At 38.7% G+C, this 26,084-nt stretch overlaps 2 protein-coding genes across 2 annotated transcripts; both read left to right on the plus strand.

Annotated features, from left to right (window-relative positions):
- Positions 1 to 2,206: 2,206 nt before the first annotated feature.
- LOC108665744 (cytochrome P450 2L1) lies at positions 2,207 to 12,371 on the plus strand. Its single transcript, XM_018152538.2, has 11 exons — positions 2,207 to 2,633; positions 3,226 to 3,316; positions 3,668 to 3,801; positions 4,209 to 4,280; positions 4,696 to 4,842; positions 5,243 to 5,442; positions 5,761 to 5,881; positions 7,787 to 7,961; positions 8,405 to 8,522; positions 9,322 to 9,469; positions 10,771 to 12,371. Exons 1-11 carry the CDS (start codon positions 2,549 to 2,551, stop codon positions 10,953 to 10,955), a joined length of 1,476 nt encoding a protein of 491 aa, XP_018008027.1. The 5' UTR covers positions 2,207 to 2,548; the 3' UTR covers positions 10,956 to 12,371.
- Positions 12,372 to 12,589: 218 nt separating this feature from the next.
- LOC108665745 (cytochrome P450 2L1) lies at positions 12,590 to 24,524 on the plus strand. Its single transcript, XM_018152540.2, has 11 exons — positions 12,590 to 13,625; positions 13,887 to 13,977; positions 14,376 to 14,509; positions 17,621 to 17,692; positions 18,456 to 18,602; positions 18,822 to 19,021; positions 19,323 to 19,443; positions 19,610 to 19,784; positions 21,974 to 22,091; positions 22,946 to 23,093; positions 23,517 to 24,524. The coding sequence occupies exons 1-11, from the start codon at positions 13,541 to 13,543 to the stop codon at positions 23,699 to 23,701; spliced, it is 1,476 nt and encodes a 491-aa protein (XP_018008029.1). The 5' UTR covers positions 12,590 to 13,540; the 3' UTR covers positions 23,702 to 24,524.
- Positions 24,525 to 26,084: the final 1,560 nt, after the last annotated feature.

The following is a 26,084-nucleotide window of genomic DNA, read 5'->3' on the forward strand; positions in this document are numbered from 1 at the left end:
GGAACTGATTATGATCGGGTGGCCAAGCTGACCCAGAATAACCCTAACCTTACTATGCCGAGCCTGCTGCGGAGGCTGAAGCATACCATAAATTTTGAAAAGATATGTGATCCCCGAATTTTGATAGGATATTACTGTTAAGTTCAGAATTATCTTGTAATTATCGGATAAAATGATGTTAGTCAGTGTGAAATAGATATACGATTTGAATATATTTGTATCGTGAACTTTTTGTAAACGGCTATTGGCGTTTTCTTTGATAATTAATTTCACAAAAAAGTGATATTAACATAACTCACCAATTAAGCGGATACGTTTACGTTATGACTCCGATGATCACCTAAATATGTAGTAGTATTCTGCCGAATATAATAAAGGCCTGCTATACACTTAATTGAATGATGAAAACGAAATTCGGATTCGAATACTGAAAATAGAGCAATATTTTCCTAATGAGTTTATAAAGAATGTTGTTGTTGCCGCGTGTGATAAGATTGACCAAGGCCATATGAACGTTCATTATCAGATAAGTGGTATCAGTGATACCAGTTGCTGATGCAAGGATCGAGCTGGCTCTGAGTTGAGAGTGTTGCACGAAGTTTAATTTTTATTGAACGTAATAGTTCAATAAAAATACCCGAAGATAAATATTTTTGTATTTTACTAGCAGGTTAGTCCGGCCTTTCCCGCTATATTTGAATTCCTTTACCCTGAATGCAGTTATTAACAAATTTCATTTTTAAATTTAAATGAAACATGATCACGTTTCTTTTTATATAATTTACATTTGCCAAAGTAGAAACCACATTTCAAGTTTTAAATCTCTTTTCCTCATTTTTTATTCAATACAATTTCATTACCAGGTAATATTCCGACACGTTGAGTATGCTAGATACGCGTTCGTATTTTCTCGTATCTCGTATACGCGCTCCCTATTAATTTTCGACACCAGGCTTCAAATACATTAACAAAATTTGAAATTTTTACGATGCTTACGTGAGCTTGTTTGCTAGAAGGAGGCGACCGAAATTATGTAAAGGATTTTCGAGTGGGTATCCACAAAATCTCTAATTATAACGTCTCCATAAACTTGAATTCGAGATTTCGGTGGACACCGTATACTCGGGATAAATTTACATGTTAAAATTCACTAGCAGCATTCAAACTACCATATCTTCAATCGCCGTGTATTCGGCTTTGCCCAAAGGCCTTTTATTATAGTTGAGATATATTTTGAGTTAATATCTTATCAAAATCATAAGCTAAAATCTTATAAATTCTTTTTATCTAATCATCTATTCCGATTTTCATCATTGATTCCGATTCCGTCATCTATTCTGAGTTATATCTATTGATTCCGATTTCGCCATCTATACCACGGAGTTATATCTGTAGCCGCCATATATGTGAGTGAATATGTCGTCGCAATTTAACAAACTTGTATCTACGCTACCATTCATTTGACGTGGGGCATAGCCATGTAATTTAAATTTCCGTAGCCGAAGAATGCTACGTTAATCTGCCGATCGCTTTGCCAAACCTAAAAAACATGATTTTAACTTAACGACTTAATGTTTTCTACACTGTTAGAAAAAATTACCGTTAACGGTATTACCGGCGTTTCAGTGGCCGGTCGGCACGTGAAAAGAAACACAGTGTCGCTGTTTTTATTCTAATTTAACACTAGAAATCCGTAAAACATCTGATAAAAACGGCGAAACTGTTTATGTTCACGTGGCGACCGGCCACTAGAATGCCGGTGGGACCGTTTTTTCACCGTTTTTTCTAACAGTGTAACAGCCCCTGTTACTGTCATTGTAGGGAATACCCTTTTTAACTGCTAGGTCGGGTTGATTTTTCACTCGGGTTAACAAGTTACACTTATGAGCTAAAGCGCAGGGTTAACTCGATGCATTCTGTCAATGAGTTTCTCGAACGGCAAATGTTTAGTTGCTGTAATTATGCCCTTGATAAGAGATTGATAGTCAGAACTAATAAGACATAATACAGCAAGTTTGTTAGCTCAAAGAGCCAGTCTCTTGAAAGTAATCGGAGCAGGTGGTGTCTGTTGAGTGGACTTGGCGCCACACTCTTAGAGATCTTGGAGCAGAGTTTGTTGCTTGTTTGTACGTAGATATTTTGTGTTAATATCATGGGACTTAAACAACCTATTATATAAGTAATTAATCTTATATAATATATTGTACAGTTACTGAGCTCACACCATTTTCCATCAACTTCAAATATTCTGTTGATTATCAATGATCATAATTAATATTGCATTGCAAATGCCTTACAAATTTTGCATCAATGATAGGCCTGATATCTAGAAATTAATGGCAACTATCGATTCAAAATTAGATGGATTCTTTGCCAAGTTTCAAAGGCAGTGAAATTGAAAAACTTTGAAAATACAATAGCCTAATTCTACCAAATCTCAGCGATTGTTTCATTCATATGTTTAACACGTAACAGACATTGAAAAAATATCCTAAAGCAGATTAATATTAATTAGATAGGAAATTGATAGTGAGGAACTCTTACTAAGATGTGGGTGGAGATTGTGTTGTTGTTTGTGTTGGTGTTGGTGTACGCGGTGCTGAGGGACAGGCGCCCCCGAACCCTCCCGCCTGGTGAGTCTTATTCACACTCGTTTTTTACAACACTTCTCTTTAACTTTACTTCTTGTTTGTTTGTTTGTCTGTCTGCTACAAATCTTATAATTGATATTTAACACACTTCTTCCGGTCCGATCCATCTGAAATTTTTGCACACCTGCATAAAGTCAGAGACAAAGCATGAATCGGTTGACAGAATAAACAATTTTGAAAATTTACAAAATTTTTATATATTAAAAAAATTTAAAATTAATTTTTTTTCATTTTTGACAATAAAATTAGAAATTCATTGTACATGTGTAACATCAAAGACAATGGATTCTATGGAAGATTTGTCGCTAAAAAGTAATTTTTAAGCGCATATTGTTTCATAGTCAGTTTTATTCATATATGCCCAAGCACCATTTTTTTATCCGACTGCCCATCTTGTGAATCCAAACTTACTTTTGCCAATAATTCTTTTGTGTGTTATTTATTTCGCTCAGGTAAATTTGTCAACTGCTTAATTCGTCAACGATTTCGATTAGAAATGATTGAACAGTTTAAATCCTACTGGAAATACATCGATATTTGGCCTATTTTCACGCCGAAATTCCTGATGCAGCAGGTCCAGTGGAGATCCCATTCTTTGGACGACTTCCGATTCTCGATGAAGAAAGTGCCGAACGCTTACGAAAAAAATACGGTGATATTGTCTCGTATGTGTCGACTATATCTCTCAAATACTACAATTAGTAACATTTTCGTAGTGATTAAAGTCCTTAAGAAATCTTGTATGCAAATTGAATTTCAAATACACATGATGAGAACTCACTGAGTGTCATTGCCTAATCATGATATTTGTATATTCCATTTCCATAATCCAACTATAAATTTCGAAATTTTAACATTGCTAGGAATTTTATAATTATCCATTTTTACTAGATTGAATAACGTGTTTCTCATACTCGTCTGTAGTCTCTGTCATTTTGGCGAAATAATTAACTAATTAGTGATTACGAATCAATGTGAACAGAAGATTCTTACAATATATAACACAAATATTACAGGTATCGCACTGGGCCCATCCGAACGGTGTTCCTGTTCGACTACGACACTGCCAAGGAGGCCATGGCAAAAGTTGAGTTCTCCAACCGCCCCGACTTCTTCTCGTCATTCAGTGTGGACGATCAGAAAATTGGAGGTGAGACTCGAGCACGGTTTTTAATATTTAGATCTTAGTAACCTTCGTTTCATGTTGGACTTCGACACATTTCTGAAATGTACATTTTAGAAATGTGCCGTTCTGTTGTTCATAATTCCATGCATTCATTATTTTATTTTTGATTTAGCTATAAGCCACACAATTCGAAACTCCATCAGATTTTAGATCACATAGAATTTTCATATCTTCTATCCCTATTTTATACTCTATATACATTTATCTGTATCCATTATCTATCGTATATATTTACCTATGCAAACAGATTTTCTATGCTTCTCACTAAATACGGGTATGATTTATGACAATATCGGTCTATATTTGTTTACCAGTTTCAAGAGTACACTCAGTAAATGGTAGATTAAACATTGCATTGAATCTCCTTGCAGGTGTGCTCAGCAGCAACGGCGTACACTGGCAGCACGACCGTCGATTTGTGCTGCGCAATCTCCGCAACCTCGGTGAGATGCGAAAGTATTCTCGAAACGTTGAAAAATTAATAACTGATTTAATCATAAAAATTTCATTTTTAAACAAGAACATCTATTATTTGGATTGGCAAAATTCGCTTGGTGCTTTGCTAAGCGCTTTAAGACCCTAACTAATTAAAACGGGAGTATTTCGGCAAAAAGAGAGATTTTATTTGGATGCAATCTACCATGTGCCTTTAGTTCCTAAACCAGTTTATATTACGATATAATCATTTACATTTTCAGCTCCATAACATTAAGTTGAGTTATTACCTGGTTAGCAGTTATTTTTGAGGCTTCCAACCTGAAATCTTACGAGGTAAAAGGCCGTGGTGGGGTATTAGGCGGGAAGTTCTTTTTTGTTACCCGATAGTTTCGAAGTTTCCTCCAAATTACTCTTTTTCAGGCATGGGTAAAAGTTACCTAGAAGAAGCCATAAACACTGAAGCAATGGCTTTGGTTGAAGACCTCAAGAAGTCCGGCGGTGAAGCCATCAACTTCCCCGACAGCTTCAGGACTGTGGCGCTCAACATCATCTGGCAGATGGTGGCAAGTGAGTGTTAGATATTGATTCATGTGTGGTCTTTAAGGTAACAAAATTATTTCATAGATGAAAATTACTGTAAAATGTTTGCAAGTGAAGATTTTATTTAGCTTTGCTTGTTTCTCAAACAATAGCTTAACTTCGACAATTACATCTTACATTTTCAATCAATGATAAATGAAACACCAAATTTCGTACAGTGACCACTTGTAACCCCCTATATCCTTAACCTATTTTATGATATTTTAATGTATTAGAGACTTCACGAAAATGGTTAGGTAATTTAATTCTCTCATGATTAAGGTTCTCACAAAGAATCGGTCTGGACTGCAACCCATTCAAAGCTATCCTATAAGTCAAAGCTATCCTATAAGCCGCACACATAACATCCAGTACCATTTTATTTCAGGTACTCGGTACGATCTGCGCTCAAGCGAAGTCGAGACCATTTACCGGCTGACCAAAGGATTTCAAGATGACTTCTCAGCGATAGCTTTCTTGCCTTTTTTCTTTCCTGCTTTGAATAGATTGCCAGTGCCAATTAGAAATTTAATTTTGGGGGAGGACAAATTTGGACAATTATTGGAAGAAATGAAAAAAGTAATCAACGTGAGTTCATTTTTCATTCAAAAAGCGTGATCAGGTAATTCGAACAATTTGTATTGTTTCATTAACGGTCTCATTTCGCCAGATTTTGGTCTGTTCCGTCCAAAGGAGTGGGGAATGTGGAATAATAATGAAAATGTAAACTAAATATGTTTTCTAACTAGCAAGCCAAATTATATGATTATGGGCATCCAAAAAGTTAACCGTGAATGGAATCAGAGCGAAAATTTTCAAGCTTGAATCCAAAAACCATTCGCAGCCGTTTATTTGTCCAACGTGACTAATGAAATAAATTAATGATTTCCCCTACTCCGCTATTAGGATGTCGTTGACAAGCACCTGGAGGACTACGACCCCGACAACCCCCGGGACCTCATAGACGAGTACATCAAAGACATGAAGGATAGCGAAGGCGACAACAACTCCCTCTTCAGGAAAGGAGGTGAGTGAGGTAACAAGAGCCTTAATTGCAATGGTTTGTTTCGTGTGTAGAGCTGACAATTCTAAAATTTGTGTTTTCTCGACTCGGCCGTAAAAATCACTGTTTGGTGAATGAGACTCCTTATACTGACATACCCGGTAAATTCATAATTGAAACCCTGGCAATTAATTTAATGAGGTTAATATCGTATTAAGAGCGGAATTCCTGAAGTAGTAGACACGTCCCAACTGACGTCACCACTCATGGGAGGCAAGAGGTCAGCCAAATGCTTATCGAGACGAGTGGAGTAGCGTGGACTGAAAAACAACTTTTTGGAAATTCGCTTCCCGGCTAAGATTTTATTTATGCGGATGTCTACCAAATGAATCCCCTTTAAAGCATGTCGTAAACAAACAATTTCTAGAGTAGCCGCTAAGCCCATGAAAATTGCAAAAAAGCAATTTTAGTGCAACTACTAGTGTAATGTTGAATTTATAAAAGTGAACCCAGATTATCAAGGTGACAATACATAAGAAATATTTATTACTCGATTATAAATCAGAAAACAAGAAATAGCACAAATCAACTGATGACAAGAGGTTTTCTAGCCTAGGAGCGCAGCCGTGCACCACCAATTTTGTGCACCAATAAGTCCTGAATCGAACGCCTTGGATATCTCCGGACATCCACCAATCAGCCGTGAACCACTCGGCTTTGTCCTCCTCCGGCCTTGCATAGAACCTTCCGTGCACCACCAGGCCGCGGATCGAATATAACTTCCGGGCATCGTTGAATTACGTAATTTTACGTTCACCGCATCTAAGGTTAGGTTTCAGATAGCATAGTTCTGTTCCAAAATTTATCGTCCTTCGACAAGTAGCCGTTCGACCGAAGGCTGGTTCGACGCACGGCCTAGATACGGACGGCTTGGTGTTGAAGGCTACGTTCCGGAAGGCAGGAATCATGATGGTCCATTACATCCAGGGCAGTGGTGGTCTTCGGCAGGCGACCCTTCTAGCCTCACGAATCCCTATACCCCACTCCTCCCCCTACACTTACATGGACCGAAGGATTTTACTGTCTCGCATGTCTCTGTGAGTGTGAAAATTGTTTTCTCGGACTCTATTGTAGTCTTGGAATGTTATTTAGTGCATTTAGTCGGATTTCATCATTATTTCGTTCACAGTTTATCAATAAATTTTTCATTTCAGACAGAAATAATATTCTCATTCCATTATGAAATTAAAACCTACATCGGTTTCTAGAACTTCAACAAGCATAACAAGCCAAAATGATGAGAACTCATATTATGAGTCTGCTTGAATCGCAAGTTCACAAGTAATTCAAAAGCTGTCTTCTGAGCTTATATGACGTCTTTGTCTTCTGAGCTAATGACGTATATTGTACACATAAAAAACGATAACCGGTTTGGCAACAACATTGAAAGTGAGACCTTCAGGATAGTTTTACACTACTCTAAGATAAGAGAAGACATTGCATGATACCCTTTGCCATCATGAAGGAGCTGCAAACAGTCTTCGATCTCTGCGGGAAGGATCCCATTCCGTGGCGAGCCCGAGGCCGTTCAACTCTTGCCGATGCAGCTGAGAGTACAGCCGGAGTTTACCTTTAGCGGCTTTCAAGAAGCGACTCTGCTTCGACGCCATTACAGGGATCTATAGGCAAGCAAAAACATCGTGCGTCAGATGGCCCAACTGAGGGCAGATGGGTGGTAGTTATGTGCAGTGCCACTTTTCTATGGCGGCGAGAATGGCCTGCCTAACGGACGGAATATTATAGCAGCGATCTCGCGGGACCCGGGTCTGCTACGTCCAAAACTAGTACCAATGATACAAAAAATGTGTAGATTGGAAGACCCTTAACTGCAATTGATCGATATAAATCCTGCGTTTTGGTTCATTTCAGCTCTGAACCAAATCGTCAACGACCTCTTCTTCGCGGGATCGGACACGGTAAACCAAATGTTGAAGTGGATGGCCTTCCTGCTCGCCCGGTATCCAGAGTACGCAACGAGGATGCAGCAGCAAATAGACGCCGTCGTGCCCAGGGACCGCATGGTGTCGCTCGACGACAAGCCGAAGTAATAAAATTGAAGAAGTGTGCTTAATGTGCTTTTCGGGGATTGTGACTTGCATTGTGTTGGTTAATATCATAGTATCTTCGGTGTTGAAAAATAGGCCTGGGAAGGCGTGTCGCCGTTTTTCTAACTTGCTCCCGTAATTCGCAAAAACTTATCTGCATTATGATATTCGTGGATTAATTTAACTTTTCACTTCCAAAGTCAAAATAAATACAGAGATTATTGTTATTAATGTGATTCTATATTTTTTATTTTTTCTAATCACTCAATCTTCAATTATCCGGATGGGACTTAATCGTCTGCGAAGTTTCGATAAACTAAATTTCATTCGTCTATGACACTTTAACTGTTTACCTGGCGCAGAATTAGTTAATGTGATCACTTCTAAACCTCACACGGTTTTACTGCAAGTTAGCTAATAGTACCTGACTTTCCTCACCTAGCTTGCCCTTGGTCGAGGCATTCACTGTTGAAGCCTTGCGGTACTCATCCATGGTGATCTTAAACGTTGAGAGGACGGCTACCCGCGATACAAACTTCAAGGGCTACCTCATTCCCAAGGTAAAAGTATTCCCAAGCCATAATACAGCTGAATAATGTTCACATTTCACATTATTTCGTTCAATGTCCGTCCGGAGAAACACTATAGAGAAAAATTGTCTGAAGAATTTGAATGCTACCTATATAGTCGGGTATTGTGGCTTCCACTCACGTTATTCAGGGATTTCGTAGAGAGTTTCTGCAGTGGCGTCGTTAGGCCTATTTTGAGGGAGATTCAGCCCTCCGAAAATATTCTCAAGCTCCCTTAAATAATTATATGTTAATTTATTGAATTTATATTTATATATTTTTTGCTAGCCAATTTAATATAATGTGGCCTAAATATAGGTTTAGATAAATAATCATACAACCATGTCATTATTAACTTTGGAGGGAGTTGCCCGCTGTGAGGGAGTTGCAGAAAAGCTAAGTGTTTCATTTCGATCTTAAACAGTCCAGCTCACTTTCTACTCCACAAGCGCCTTCCATAAAGGTTTGAGGATTATATCCATTTGCTTCTAAGTTACCGTTCGATGAATATTAGGTTTTGAGCTAAGCTGCGGTAGATCCGATCAGATTTGCTAGTTCGCTATACCAGTCTAACCCTCAACTTTCATCAGTGAACACAATCTTTGGTACAACTTAGTGAGAATGTGAGAGAATAATAGATGCTTAGATTTCAAGTGATCTGCTACGAGTGATGATTATGAGGCCTTATATAAAATTCTGAAATTGAGGAGGCAACTGGAAAATTTCCGTAGACTGAAGGATCATTCTGCTTAACAAAACTTCGATCATCCTCATTTATATTTTATTTCAGGGAACTACAGTGCAAGTGTGTAACTACTCAGTCCACTACGACCCGCGATACTGGGACGACCCCCACAAGTTCTACCCTGAACGATTCCTGGACGAGAGCGAAACAAAGTACACGGCCCCGAAGAAGGGCTTATTCGCCTTCGGTTCAGGTGACACTGGCGGAATACTCTTAATTTTACTGCAAGAAAGTTTCATAATTCAGGTTCACGTATGATTCTATAAAATTAGATAACTAGGCTATTGATCGTATATACTATATAGGTATTAAAATCACTTGAGTGCTTAAATCGCAAGTTTATCTAGAATTTAAACAAAGAAAATAGCCAGCAAATTTACCATTTCTTATAATTTAGAACATTACAGAGTCTAGCTCCATCGTCAGTTCAAACCAAAATCACAGGTACAAACAATTGGCAAATAAATTCAAATTGAAGCATAAATCGTAGAATGGAAACAAGAGGAATGAAGTAAATATGAGCGAATAAACCTATCTGTTTACAATTTAGCGGGGATATGAACTGTTGGCGGCATTTTAACTAGGCGGTTGTTTAAAAATATAAAGGAACTCTAAAATCAGCACGTCACAAACATCTGTTGTAGAGGCTAAAATTCGGAAATCACTATCGGACACTGGCACGTTGCACTGCTCGACATGAACGCGTACTGCTGAACGAGTGGAAATCGCAAGCAGGTTTTCTGTTCTAAAACTCCTTCCCTTGTGCTCCGCTAGTCTAGTATAAAAGTTGCGAGATGTCATACCGACATTCGCAAATGCGCACAGCGCACAACTATATTGCTAAATTAGGGACGATCGCATAAAAACAGAGAGTGTATACAATAAAAAACTGATTACGATTATGGGAGTGTATTATATAATGTATTATACAGGGAGTGTATACATTAAAAAGGAACTGATTTTGAAATTATTCAGAACAGAATACATGAACATTTACACTTGGGAGGTATTTAGAGAACAAACATTTCAACTCGTTAGCCAGAGACTCAGAAGTGGAACCAAAGTAAGGAAATGAACAATAAACTGCATTCCTATCGTCACGTTCGGGAATAACCTCACAATATTGCTTAGACAAAAATTTCTTAATTTGAGTACAAAACAATTGCGACGGTAGCCCATTAAGAGGAAACGTACGGCGTAAAAATTCCAATTCAGAGTGCATAGTATTGAGAGTAGAGCATATACGAAAGACACGGTTTATTAACGTTTGAATACCATGAAAGAGGAGCGTCTGGGTGCAAAATCGACTGTATTGGCTTTTCCAGTTTTTAGTCTCATGACGAATTTTCTGGCTATTTTCTTTGCTTTTAAATTCTTGAGCTCAAGTGATTTGCTAGGAAAATATTTTTCGGTAACTCAAGGCGTAATTTTACTTCTTCCATAAATTTTTAAATACTATGAATTAATTATCAAGAAAAAATTATGAACTGACAGGTCGGCGTCAGTGCGTGGGGGAGCTGCTGGCCCGCATGGAGTTGTTCCTCTTCACCGCCGCCCTCATCCAGCACTTCGACGTGCGCCCCCCGCACGGCGTCGACATCACCAAGACAGCCATCGTGAACTTGGGAGGCATTCGCGCTCCTGCAGATGACAAGCTCATCTACCAGCCCAGAAACTGATACATTGACCTTCGTCTGTAATCAGAAGTTGATGCCCGAACTATTTGATATGACATTGACATACGGTGGTGTCTTTCGGGTCGTTAATACCATTCTTAGCCTATTGTCTCGGATACATTTTCTGTTATCGTACATTCGTTTATATTTACCAGTAGCCTTTATGGTAGATTTACTTTCATCTACTCCATTCGCAATTTAAGGCTGCTTTTCACAAGTTGATTCTATCTGGAACACCTGATTTAGCAGGTTTCAAGTTCATGATTGTGCTGGATCCACGAGACCAATCAGTTAACCTCTGTTAGCAGACCCATCAAGCGGCACCAGACTAACCAAACACTGCGAAAACACACAAAAAGTGATCTTAATCCAATTATAATCATTTTATTCAATCAATAAATTATGCTGAGTGAGTTCTATTAATCAAGCTATGGTGTTCAAGTTATTATACTGAAATATTAGTAATTAAGTATTAATATAGATGCAGATGCGTCGTGCAATAAGAGGACAACCACAAGTGACCAACGATTATGTTGCCTGGAACCACATAATGAAGATGACGAAGACGAACGCCACTAAACGAAAAACGAAAAAGTGAAGCTCAAGCGATGTATCGGATGTTATGAAATAAGCGAGTAAAGCTGACGACACGCAGCAGATATCAGCAACAAACGATTCAAGATCGTAGTTGCTACATCATCTGCAATCACCGCTGGTGCATCAGACTGCAATCATTGCCTCTTAAATTTTTTTGGTTCTCTGCTCGTTTTTTTCGTCAAAAATTCACGTAGAAAATTAGAGACTTCGAGGGACAGAAACAAAGAGTGATGCCACAGAAAACATAGTTTTTACTGTAGGAAATCTAATGAAGATGTAATTATATATGAATGACGGTAAACAGCAGAAGATTGAAAGCAGAAGCTTTCAATCTTCTAATTTCATTGATGTTGAAGCACAAGTATGCATTACATGAGTAAAATAATATAACAAGTAATGCTATTTATGGATAAATGCTTTTTTTTAATTTTAGGTTATAATTGGCAATGCATCTATTACCAATTGCGCGATTAGAACGATGTACATGTATAAAAATGTATGTGCACTGAACGATCAAACTCGCGAAGAAGGTAACTATCATAAACTTGTCTTAAGCTCGGCAGTGCGTTAAACATTTTAATGAAAAAATATCCCGGTGGTGCGTTGTTTATTTGCAATAAGCATAAATATCTCAGCAGTGCTCGACTCGTGAGCAGTAAAAAGGAATACTATAGCGGCGTGCGGTTCATCCACAACAAATACAAATATCGATTAGTTGAACGGTTCATCGGAAATGAAGAAAAAATCACGATCATTCAGCTTAGAACTTTAATGCTTTTTGTGATTCTTTAGTATTAATACAAAATAAAACTAAACTATAATGATGTGAAAAAATATTTTGACCAAACAATATTGATTATACTGAGTAATCATTTCTTTTCCTCTTTAACTGGAGATTATCGTTATATTATATAATTATGCGTGTCAAAATTTAATGAAAAATTCTGAAAAATTCAGGAGTGGAGTTCACCAATTCACAATAACTGACAATAACACAGGAGCACACGGAATATGACCGTCAAAAGTTAAAGATCACAAAAACAAATTAAAACTCAAAGCAACGGGACAATCAACGAACATTCCCGTGTTGTTTGGCGAATTCAAGTGATTTATTTGAGACAATTCCAAAATTATCTTATCCAAGATAAACAAAAAAATCTGTTTAATTTGTTTATTCACTTGATCCAGCATTTAGTGTTGCTCCAATCACTGTAATCGCGTTAATTAATGGTTCAAATCATGGCTGGATGTTTGGAATCCGTCCTGCAGGTCATAAATAAGATGTCATCCACCGACGTTGGTGGTGACATCCACGTACCCATAAAAGTATCCATTGAATTGGGGCCATATTTTGTAAACAAATTCGGTTGTTGCTGCCTGCGCCATTCTCGCATGACTCTGCATCATGTGTTATCTCGCAGATAGCTTATCAGGCAGAAAACACTCCACTGAATGAGACTGTATAAACAAGTTATCGGGCCTCATAAGTACCATCATATTAGTAGTGGTTCGATCACTTATAAGCTTGCTGATTTATCGTGACTTCTTCAAACTCGTACACGATAAAAAAAAACAGAATAATAATTATTAATTTCTCGGGTTTTGTACCCTAACGCTGCATTTGCTTCGAAAGTTGCACTGCAACAGGTGGTAACGTTCGTAACGTTGCTCTATTTCAGAAAATTGTGTCTAATTGTTAAGTGTTCGAATATTTGTACAGGTTACCGAGCCATCTTATGGCTAATCTGTTACGTCTAAATCCCATTTCTAACGACTAATATCAATATTGCAAAATGTCAAGAAATATTTAGATCAGCAAAAAAAAATCGACGCAATCGTTCAGAGGCATAAGTAATGCATTCTGTAATTTCAAGCAATACATCACTTCTCGCTAAGTTGCATCAAACGACATATAGATTTAATATATGTTTAGAAACAAATAGATTAAAGATTGCTGAATGTAACTGTGATATTGCAGGATATAAGTCAAGATGTTTTTGGAGATTGTGTTGTTGTTTGTGTTGGTGTTGGTGTACGCGGTGCTGAGGGACAGGCGCCCCCGCAACTGCCCCCCTGGTGAGTTTTACATCGGAAATTCACTTCGTGTTTGATGAATATGAATGAAACAACGTTTGATGAATAATCATAAAACAACTGAAATTTTATTAGAACAAACTCACTTTATGTCTGTTATTCCTCTAATTGTTTATTACAATGGTCGGGCAAGTTCTTGGACTTCATCATTTATTTGAAATGAATGCAATGAATTATTCAAGTGCTCTAAGAGAACCCTTTGATATGTGACGCCGATAACTACGATGGAAACTAATATTGCAGGTCCAGCTGAGATCCCATTTTTTGGACGACTTCCATTTTTCGATGAAGATACGGGCGAAAATCTGCGAAAAACCTACGGTGATATTGTCATGTTAGTATCAACAAACAACTTTTTATACTCGCATAATGATCAGCATTGGGCATCACTATCATAGAGATTAAATTCACGCTTGTCATGTTACCGACTCATGTGAGGGGAATACAATAAGTGTAGAATAACGCATGAATTTACAAATTACGTAAGATTGACGGTATTGCTCGGGCCGAAATTATCATAGGCCCATATGTTTATGTATCGAGCTACGTTAAATAATGATCAATGCAAGTGCAAAAAATAACGGAGTATTTTTAATTTAGACCTTTTTGAGATTATTTCTACGGTTCTCATGAAGTTTATCAATCAGCATTCGAGAATGTGAAAACTGATATGCTGGATTCCATACTTCAAATGTTCGTCATATCTTCATTATGTATTCCTCAACCTCGCAGGTATCGCACTGGGACTATACGCTCGGTGTTTCTGTTCGACTCCGACACCGCCAAGGAGGCCTTGGCAAGACTGGATTTCGCCGACCGCCCAGATTTCTTCACCACTTTCAGCTTGGACGATCAAAAACTTGGAGGTGAACATGATATATGACTTAGTTTGCATAGTTTCGCTTATTATCTTTTTTGTTTCCTACTATACATAAAATTTTCATTCCCAACTTTCGGTGGTCGGTTATATTAATAGGCTGAGTAGCGGAGACGTTACAGATTGAAGGCTGGCATGCATCCTACTTCAGCGCCTGATTATAATAAAAAAAGTTTGGGTTTGTTTCTTATCGTCTCATATATTTTCAGTGTTGGACACTCGGAGTGATTACTCCACCAATTTTACGTTACGTGTTACGTTTCAAGTTCAAGATATTACTTATCGTTTTGTCAGGTTGTCGCCGAGTGGCGCTTGATAGGCTCGTATGAAAAGGTTCTCTTTTGAAAGGTTACGGCAAAAATGGTTCAAAGAGAGGGTTGTAATGAAACACTGATATATTTCATATTAAATTGAGAAATTCAAGTTCACATCCTACGTTTACAAAAATCTCTAGTACTTGAAAAATGTAATCTGAATACAATCAAAAGTCCAAAACCTATCAGTTTACATCACTAAAATCATCTAATTTTACCGGAAAAAGTGTGTGATCCGTTGCAGTTCCAATGCGTACGACAGTTGTAAACGACCGTCACTTGCGCACACGTTTGCGGCCGTAGGTTCAGCGACCGTACCGCAGCTGTAGCCGCGCGTTGCAGCTGCATGTATTCCAAGTGGTCGTACTGCCGCTATAGCCGCGCGTCCTCGCGATCGCTGTTCTTCATAACCGTCGTGTCTTGCTGATTTTGATGCCTCACGGTCAGTCTGGCCGTAGGTTGTTGTACAACAACCGTACGTCAGAATAGTGGCGTAGTCTTCATCGTCGATGATGTTACTTCGGGCTCAATGCGGTGCTTCAGCGGTTGAAGGTGACTGTAACCGCACCGCTTCTTCTATTGCGAATAGTGACCGTCTCGTATTGATGACCGTACTTAAGATAATTCCTGGTGTAGAGCTCGGTGCTTGAAAACTTGAAATTTCTCATTGCCGACATTATAATTGTAGAACGCCTCGTGGCCTCTCGCATTGCCTCACGGCCGAGTAGCAGCCGTACAGTTGATGTCGACCGTACTTTGTAGATTTCAGACATGCATACGGAACTCGTAGCTGCCTCGATAAGTCTAGGTTTCTGGCGACCGTCAATGCTCGAAAATGGCAACACCGCCGGCCTCACGGCCGCGACCGTTACGTTCGCTGACTGCAGACCGTGCTTGCGTGACGGTCACCTCCTAAAGGGCCTTCTAGACGCTCAATATTATTGCGCAATATGGTTTGTACAATATATTGACGGCAGCTCCTAGACGCTCAATATTATTGTTCAATATTTTGGGTTGCGCAATATTACTGAGTGTGTAGGGGCCATATTGATGGGTTGCGCAATATATTGTGCAATTACGCCCCCAGACGTGCAACCGTACTGCGCAAACAGTGCCAGCCAGACTTTCACGTAGCCAACATGTTGAACGATAATGACTTGTGCTGTGTAATAACTGCTGTGTCAGCAAGTCGTAAAAAAAAGTAAGAGAGGCTCGCAAAAAGGTAGAAAATGGTCGAAACAGTGGTTTATCATTATCAACAGAGAGAAGTTCACCCACGAAAAATTACCTAATGAATTGAGAATGATTGAACCTAATGATTTCCGAAATTTTGTACGAATGGATGGGGAACTTTTTGACGAACTCCTTGCTTTGGTACTCCTGCAATCGGTAAAAGCAGCTCTCTCATGCGCGATGCTACTCCTACAACCCAACGTTTGTCCAAAACCCTCCGCTATCTAGCTACTGGGAATAGCTTCGAAGATATGAAATTTCTAACTGCAGTGTCACCTCAGTCCATATCTAACATTGTTATGGAAACTTGCACCGCTCTGATCAACTGCCTCAAAGAATACATTAAGGTAAGTAAGTAATTTTGTCATTTAGTTAGAACCTTTTATTGAAAAAATCACACTACATTAGGAAAAAAAATATGTGGGATTTTTTGGAGAATGAAGTCCATCACGAATTCGGGAAAAAGTGTCTTACTGAAATGTAGCGAAATCGGTATGTACCTAGCTCCTGTGATGAGGTGCCTGCAAGAGTGTTTTGAAGCAATGAAGACATATTGATGGGTATTGCTGGGATATTGACTGTATGGTATTGACTGTATGATGGTATTGACTGTACTTTTCAGTCACTATATCGTACTGTTCAAGCTTCTTAGCACGATTCGCGTAGTCTTGGCACTTGACATCCCATAGAGCTGGGAGACCCCGATACACCTCGATGAATTCCAGCATAAATTCTTTATCAGCTTTCTTCTTCACATTTCTTTCTTTATCACATTTCTTCATCACATCTGCCATGATGTAAACCACGTTGCTAAAATGACGCGTAGATAAGCGTAGAACTGCTCCATACGACCACTGGGGACACACTAACAAAACATTACGCAATATAGCCCCTGTACACGGCACAATATCTTCCAGTTTGCGCAATATACTGTATTTACAAGATTCTGAAAATCACGCAATATATTGCGCTGCTCGTCAATATCGCCCCTAGACGGTCAATAATATTGTGCAAACCTAAATATTGCGCAATAATATTGTGCGTCTAGAGGCCGCTTTAGAACCAACCTTTGGCGTAAATTTTAAGGTCCTTATATAGTCAGCCGTCGCGCACAGTTAAGCCTAGACCCTCGAAGTGACGCCGCATTCCTCGACTGGAATTTCCCTCACGCTGGGCTCGCCAACGCTCGATGTAAACTAACTCCTTCCAACGGTCTCGAAACAACGTCTTGTACACTTGCTAAATCGCTTCGACCCACATTCTTAGAATTCTTAACACCTACGTATAATACATGTTCAATATTACCCATGTTAAATATTACCTACTTTATTAACGCCGATTGGGTTGGTCAAGACGTGCGCCGGGTTTAAATTGGATTTCAATATTACTTCATTTCATGTTATATTCCCATCACAAATGTTTACTTTCATTTTTGTTAGGATATTATAAGTGGAAATAGCAAGTAAGGTGTGACTGCCATCATTCTAATTGATGAAAATACATAATAAAAATGATGCTAGATAATTTAATGGGCTGCCATTTACTTCCACCAGGTGTTATTAGCAGCAACGGTGCGCACTGGCAGCACGACCGCCGTTTTGTGCTACGCAACCTACGCAACCTTGGTAAAATTGAAAATATTTATTATCTCACAAATTTAGAATCATGTACAAAAGAAATGAAATTCAATTCATGAATTTCGTCTCTTTTGTACATGGTACAATATAATTAACTACAGTAATTAACTACAAACACTAATTAAACTCTCATAATGAGTTACCATGTAGAATCTGAATTCGAATCTCATTTGACACGTTCTCAATAATATAAGAATAAATGGTGTAAATTTAACGAAAAAATCACTTGTACTTTAACACATGGAGATAATTTTTGAAAGATATTTGATAAGTGGATAATTTTTCTGCGTAGGAAGAACTTGAGATAGGCTCGATAGGTTGCAGAATGGTTGTCCGCTTCCCCACTTTCATTCAATCTTACCTTCCCGGTCGGAACAAAAAATTACCTTGATCTGTAAGTACTACTCCATTTGTCTCGAACTTTCTCAGGCCCGCGTTTTCTCTAATATTTGGTGTTCGGATATCAGTGAACAGTTCCAATTCTGCTACACGTATACTTTGCTGCCTCATCCTGCACAAATTCGGGATTTATTTTTGCCCAAGTGATGTCATCAAACATAGTTTAAATAAGACAATAAGACAAACCTGCTGGCCAAAATTTACAATTCAATGACGAGAATTTCGAACTGTGTAGTTTTCTTGATTGTATGGCTCGCTGGAGGATAAAGTTAAAGTTATTTTCTTCCTTTTACGCGTGCTGGAGCTAGTAAAATTTTTTTCAAGTCATATTAATGATTTACTTCTTTTCCAGGAATGGGTAAGGATCACCTAGAGGAAGCAATTAATATCGAAGGCAAAGCGCTGGTGGAAGACCTCAAGAAGTACGGTGGTAAAGCCATCAACTTCCCCGACAGCTTCAGGACAGTGGCGCTCAACATCATCTGGCAGATGGTGGCTAGTGAGTCTTTAATTTCTATTTTACTCGAAATTTAGCCAAACTTTTCGTAGATTCCTGGCCCATGAAAGGAGCAAATGATATTTTCAGTTCACTAAGTGTATGACAAGAAGTCTAAACTATCCATGTCTATGATGTCTTGAGGAAGAGTATCAAATTCTGTCTTCTTCACCCTAGTCGCAGGTCTAAGCTGAATTCATATTGATTTATGTCTTCTTTCAGGTACTCGGTACGATCTTCGCTCTAAAGAAGTTGAAATAATTTATCGCCTGACTAATGAATTTCGTGAAAAATTTTCCGTGCTGTCGTTATTACCCGTATTCATTCCGGCATTAGATCATCTACCTAAATACATCAAGAATTTTCTGTTTGGCGACGATATTTTTGATCGCTTCGTGGAAGAAATGAAGAACGTCGTGAACGTGAGTTGATTTTGTTGCTAATAACTGATGACAGTTCAAAGATCATCACTTTCGTGTCATGACGACTTTTCTTTTGACGATCGCAGAAATATTTTCAGGACGACTTTTCTTTGGACGATCGCTGAAATTTGTTTTTGCACTTAAGCCCGAAGTGAATTAACCTAAACATGAAACATTGAACCCGAGAATCCGAGGCATAAATATTTGCATACGTATTCGAGAACTACAACTCATTCGCAACTATTGCCAATGGAGTTTTTCAATGCCATGCAAAATGAATGGATCTTCTTTCCTCTGGCAGGAAGCCGTGGACAAGCATCTGGAGGACTATGACCCCGACAACCCCCGGGACCTCATAGACGAGTACATCAAAGACATGAAGGCGAGCGAAGGCGACGACAACTCTCTTTTCAGGAGGGGAGGTAAAATATTTCAATTTCTGAAATTCTGAATGAACGAGACTCAGATCTGTAAAATTCAAGTTAGAAAAACCATATCATTGAAATTTCGAGCTTTTTAACATATTGAATCTGTCGATCTTGAGATTATTTTTTTACGATTGCTGGCATGCGATTTTGTCCGTTTCAGCTTTGAACCAAATTGTCAACGACCTCTTCGTCGCGGGCTCAGACACAGTGAGCCACATGCTGAAGTGGGTGGCCTACCTGCTCGCCCAGTATCCAGAGTATGCAAAGAAGATGCAGCAGCAAATAGACGACGTCGTGCCTAGGAACCGCATGGTGTCGCTCGATGATAAAAAGAGGTATTCATTTCAGGTAGTTAATACGTTTGGTGCTATTCTGCACTCTTGCCTGCAATGGGAGGGCTGTGTGACATCAGTGAGATAGAAGGAGCCGGATATAAATTTCGTAATTACTTTAAGGTTCACTAATACTGCAAGGTATATCTCTCCAGTCGCAGTCCAGGATTATTTTTACAGGAAGCTTCTACAGGCAAATTTGTTGTTGAACATCTCTAAAAATAAATTATTAAAATTCTCAACTTATAGATCACACATAAAAATTAAAGGTGGCGCTCCGATGGCAATAGGTTGGCGTGGTGGATCATAGGTGGCGTAATGATGGGTGGCCGCGTCTGCCAAAAATCTACTGTAAAATATCAATAAATCGAGAGGGTGATGAGTGCCCAATATCCATCGATGATAGATATTTGGCACCCTATAAATCGTCCCTATATAATAAATCCATATTGGAACCTATAAATCGAAGATTTATAGGTTCTGAATCATCGGCGGTGCGTTGCTGATGAATCTGTTGTAAATTGTAAATCACCAATAACAGTTCGCCCAATCTATGCAGTTAGGTGCGGGTCATTTGAATTCAAAATGAAAACATGACATCGTTCTGTGTGCTTGGCTTTTGGGATTTCGATTCAAGTAAAATTCTCGAAAATTAGGCGGGTCTTGGGTTAGGTACGAGTTAAACTGACGGATGTCGGAGGCATAGCGTTCATCAATTCTCCATGCTGAAGTGAAGCCAAAGGGTACATGCCAGACTGCCTCTGATATAAACTGTCTGAAGGAGCTATGAAAAAAGATCAATTGCCAAAATTTGGTGGGATTTTTTAATGTGCACCAACTTGCTGTGTTTGACCTGTTGCGATTGGTTGGGTCACATTCATTGTATTATTTGGTATAAATTATTTTGATCGGTCAAGCCTATTTATAATATTTATCACTTTCATAAAGTTACTGCAATTATCTAAAGACTCGTTGACGTAGTGGATGGATAGTGTACTTGAGCTTTTACACATTAATACTCGATCACACTTTGTAGTTGTTTCCTCAACATCTGTGCCGTAGCCTGCTTGAAATATGTGATTCTCGGTTGCTTACATTTCAAAATCTTTGCTCATCCTGTCAGATAATTATCTTGCGTTACAGTTTACATCTCTTAGCAAGTGGTTACGGTATCCTTCGTATACAAGAGACAGAGAAAAGTAAAGGATAAAGAAAAGTACTGACACTGGGTGGTGGAAGTATTTCGCTTCTAAGATTTCAATCAAAATCATTGAGTGTTAACAATTCTATTCTTTGAACATTATTCATCTCGATCGAAAATATTAAAATCGAACTCTTTCTCTTTTATAACAGATCTAATGCTCAGAGAAGAAACTACGAATCGTATCATGCATTTACCAGTAGCCGTTTAATTTCGGCACCGAGCAAAAAGTTCATACTTTTCTTCAAGTTTGGTTCTCACGAAGTATGAGCATAGTACTGAGATAATAAGTTCCTGCTGCTTTTCTGACATTGTTGCTCGAACTGCGTATGCGTAATCCAGGGAATGTATGATCGTAGGAAGTAATGTCAGTGAATGTTTAGTATCGGCTCAGAAAATAAAAGGAAAAATTTAACGATAGTAAAAGGAAAGGAAAATAATAAAAAATATAACTCAGTACTCACTGCAGTGAGTGACAGAGAGCGCATTTTCTCGTCGACGAAAACTAGAGGTCACGGACGGACGGACGAACAGACGGACCGACAGACAGACGGCCTTGGCGAGCACAATAGTGTATTTTTTCCATAAATGAGAAAATGCGCTAAAAAGGAAAATAAAAAAGGAAAAATAAAAGGAAACATTTCAGTGGTGGCCACCGATGCGTCATCGGTACCCCATCGGTGCCATTGTTGGTTACTGGTGGAAGATGAATTTTTCGGCCAGAGTGCCAGCGGCAGTTATTAGGAGGAACATAGGCCGGACACGCCATCGATGCGCCATCAGTGCTCCACCTACAACTTCCACCTAAAGCTTCCAATATTCATCGGTGCTCCACCAACAATTTCCATTTTGTATGATTCTCTATTGAATTGATTGATCCTTTTTGGTAAGTAAAATTTTTTATCAACTCAGAATTTGCATCGAGTGATATTCTCACACATACGAATTTGAAACCAACCTTGCGTAATGACACCTCCTTTTCCGTATCTAGCTTGCCATTGGTAGAAGCATTCACCGTAGAAGCTTTGCGGTATTCGTCCATGGTGGTGTACAACGTTCAGAGGTCGGCTCATCGAGATGCAACCATCAACGGCTACTTCATCCCCAAGGTTAGCCTTCTAATAACCTAAGATATAGACATGAATCTTATATAACATCGTAGCATTATTTTAACAGTTTAAACCGTTCTTTTCGCAGACAAATGCTGTTTTTTCCAATATGCTTCCAATATCGAATTGATCTTTTTCAAAAATCTTCAATGTCAGGTTTGACTCCTTCAGGCCAGCTTCACAGGGTTACAAACGTCGTTGCAAACTATTACAATTTCGTTGCCATGGTTCTCAACTTCTTTTACCTGAGTATTTGAGTTCAGAATCAGACTCCTATGCTGTGTACCCAAATTTTAAAAATTGGTAACGCACAGGCTATCGCCCAGGAGTCGCTACACTCGGCTTGGAGTTCATCTGGGTCTGCTTCGACAAATGAACGAAATCAGCTTCTAGTCAGACTCTTCTTTCCGATTTTATGGTGGCCTGAGCGTAAGAGAAGAGTTGGTTGAAGCCTAGTCATGGAGCTTACAAGCTGCTAAAAAGCTGCACTTCAAGCCAGCTGAAGTTGACGTAAAGCGACTGATTAACGCTTTCTCCGAATGCGGAGACTGCTTAAATTACAGTTTATTCTTTCAAATGATACAAGAGAAGCGTGCAACAACTCATTCAGTACATTTGAAAACAACGTTTAACGATCTCTGTTCTGTTTAAACTAAATCCTCCACCCAAAACTTGGGTGTTACGTGGTCTGGTCCGGATGAACGTGAAGCAGTCTTGATCTCACGATTTGGAAGACGCTAACTCATCGTCTAGCGAAGAGAACGTCTGAAGGAAAGCTCATCGTGTCCCTAATCTTATTGACTGCATTTACGCGACACCTTACAGAAGATAATGATTTTTTAATCGGATTTCAGGGCACTGTGGTTCAGGTCGCCAACTATTCTATCCACCACGACCCGCGGTACTGGGACCACCCCCACAAGTTCTACCCTGAACGATTCCTGGACGACAGCGCCACCAAGTACACTGCTCCTAACATCGGCTTCTTTGCTTTCGGTTCAGGTGAGGATTTGTTACCCTTAGATATGGGTAATATTTTACTGCCAAACTAATTTTATAATCCTGGTGTGTGCATACTATCATAATTCAGATTTGTTTACACTAGTGAGACAACGAATTCCACGTTTGATGATCAGGACAACTAGCGCTCAAAAAATTTGCTTAAATTTGATTCTGCTATAACGCATGCAAGTTTCATGCCAAAAACTGTCGACTTCACATTTATAGATTTGTGGGACCGATGACTTTGGTTTTCAAAAAAAAATCTGTTTCGTGTTGCCACTTTACAACTGAAATCATTCCAAAAGTTTTATAGTTGAAAACAGTTCTACAACAACCTTTCGAAATTTCATTGATATTCCTCATTTGTTACTTTGAATTTTTAAATACTGGAATTATTTGAACTAAGCAAAGTGCATCCTCTAGGTCGGCGCCAGTGCGCTGGTGAGCTGCTGGCCCGCATGGAGTTGTTCCTCTTCACCGCCGCCATCATCCAGCACTTCGACGTCATTCCTCCAAAGGGCGTGGTCCTCAGCCAAAAAGATATACTGAATTTGGGAGGCCTTCGCACGCCGGCAGACAATAAGCTAATCTACAGACCAAGAAACTAACATTTACACAAACCTCTGCCTAGCCAACTTTGTTTGGTACAGACATCGCAGTAAATGAATCGCTCGAAAAAAATTAGCATTTGAGAAAAAAAGACAACTCTGTCGTCTCTGTATAAAGTTACACCATGTGGAAGCTATGACCGCAAATTTCAAATGCGCGAATTTTTCTGATCCAATGAATAATTCTAAAATATCGTACTGTAGAATATTTCTTTAGATAACACTCAATTATGCACCATGAAGAGGCTCGTGGTAGACCTGATACAGAGTGAATGAAACGTTCCAATTAAGAAGATTTTTGACATCTAAATAAAGCATAATAGGTGTAATGTTCAAACTGAAAAATGTGCTAAGAGCCGCTTTAGTGTTGGTAATTTCCTTGCTGCAGAGGCCTAGGTTGATTATTAATTAGATATTACAGGTTTGGAGTATTGATTAGATTTAACTGGTTTTATAAATAATTGGATTTAACGGGGTTTGGTTATTAATTAGAGTTAATGAATTTTTTAAGTTTTTTGCGTACAAAGTGCGCGTTTTAACTGCGATTTGTGTTTGGGAGATAGTTTTAGAAAGAAAAGGAACCCTGTTGCATGCGGTCATGCGCACCAGAGATCATTATAATATTGAATGAGAGAGAAGATTAAGCCTCTGTCTTCGCCATAACTATTGTTGCTCTGTCGGTAATTATTGTCAAGTTTGATTACACGAAGAGTGTAATCAAACTTTACGATCAAGTTTTACGTGGTGTAATATAGGTGTACTAGCAACATATACGTTCATGACTTCTTCGTGGCGCTGTCTATTAAATTGTGTCTTGACCTCAGAAGGCTTTTATTCCCGTGGACAGTTCATGCAAACCTGGTGGACCCCCGAGCAATACCTTTTTGATTCCTATATCAATTAAGCTTACCAATGTTCCTCCGTGAAAATACATAACGTACATTTTTTATAGAAGTACTTAAGGCACGTAAGCGTCCCACGCAGAGCCAAAAAAATCCTTAATGTTGGTCGCATAACTTCTAATCCAAGGCGCAGTACAAAAAAAAATAATTCTTTAATTGTAAATTTGGAAATAAAAAGGCAAGCGAATCGTTGAAGGGAAGTTGATGAATGGTAGATGTTTATATTAGTTTGTTATCGTTAAATTTATGACCACATTATGCGGCAATCTGACATAGAATTTAAGTCTGAGTTGCTAGGGACTAAAACATATTCATTGGGAGCAGATGCTAAGGTAGCGCTATTATTTACCTCGTCTCTCTTATTATTCTGTATTACGTTATTCTCATTTGTGGGCTCAACTTGTCCTATTCCTCCAAGTTTACTGATTGATCACTTATCGTGGTTTGTCCCTTATTATTTTATCAAAATCTATTCTTCTTTTTCATATTAATTGAATTTCTCTTATTTCTTAATTAATAAATTGCTTTAATTTATTAATTTAATTTAATTCCCCTGAAAAAGAATAACATCATCAAGTGACTCGGGCTGCAGATGCCAGTTGAGGAATCGTAACAGCTGTTTTATTTGAATTAATTAATTAATTAACAGCAAAGTGGAATAAGCTTTGTATATGACGTAATGGGTTATATGACAACTCGTGTTCGGTAAAGATCCAAGATGTGGGAAATGAGAAAAATATTCGAGGAAAATTCAGCATTTGCACTGAATTCATTCACCCGTATATACCCCGCAGCCTTGCAGATCATGCTTGTCATCCTCAAGCGTTGGCGGTAGCCCCGAAGCCCGTAATCCTTCAGTGTGCGTCAGGCGCTTCATGCGGAAGGTTGTGTTTAGCGCTCCGCGCGCAAAATTTGTCGATGGGTTCCTATTAGTATAAACTGTGCCGTGTTTCTGTTACCTCTAATTCACTCGTACATCAAGCAGAACTGCTTTGACTCGGTAATAATGTGTTTGTATGAGGTATTTCGAATAAATACTCTTCGTGTAGTCAAGTTATTCTTGTCCAGGACCGTATTATAGCAACTGATTGAAATAGTGTCCGAGGGATGGGTCCCCTATTATGTAACATTATCAATAAACTTTTTGATGCGTTGCACGTGACATATTAATACAAATATAGTGAATTTTTTGGATCCACAATATCATGTTGCGCTCGTGTAAGATGCGGCGGTAAGAATGCCATGACTTGGATGAAGGCCAAGGTGTGAATTGTACGTTTATGAAATCTCTTACCTATGTATTGAACCTTCTCTTCAACATTATATATACTTAAAAGTATATTATAAAGGAAAATATAAGCTCAAATATATCTCTCTCAGTGCATTGAAAATCTATTGAAATGAAGGCGGAGATATGGATCATGTGAAAAATGGTCAACCCTTAATGCATTTCGAAACAATATCGTGAAAAACATGCATGC

This window comes from Hyalella azteca, unplaced genomic scaffold, assembly GCF_000764305.2.
Source record: "Hyalella azteca isolate HAZT.00-mixed unplaced genomic scaffold, Hazt_2.0.2 contig14269, whole genome shotgun sequence".
Lineage (NCBI taxonomy): Eukaryota > Metazoa > Arthropoda > Malacostraca > Amphipoda > Hyalellidae > Hyalella > Hyalella azteca.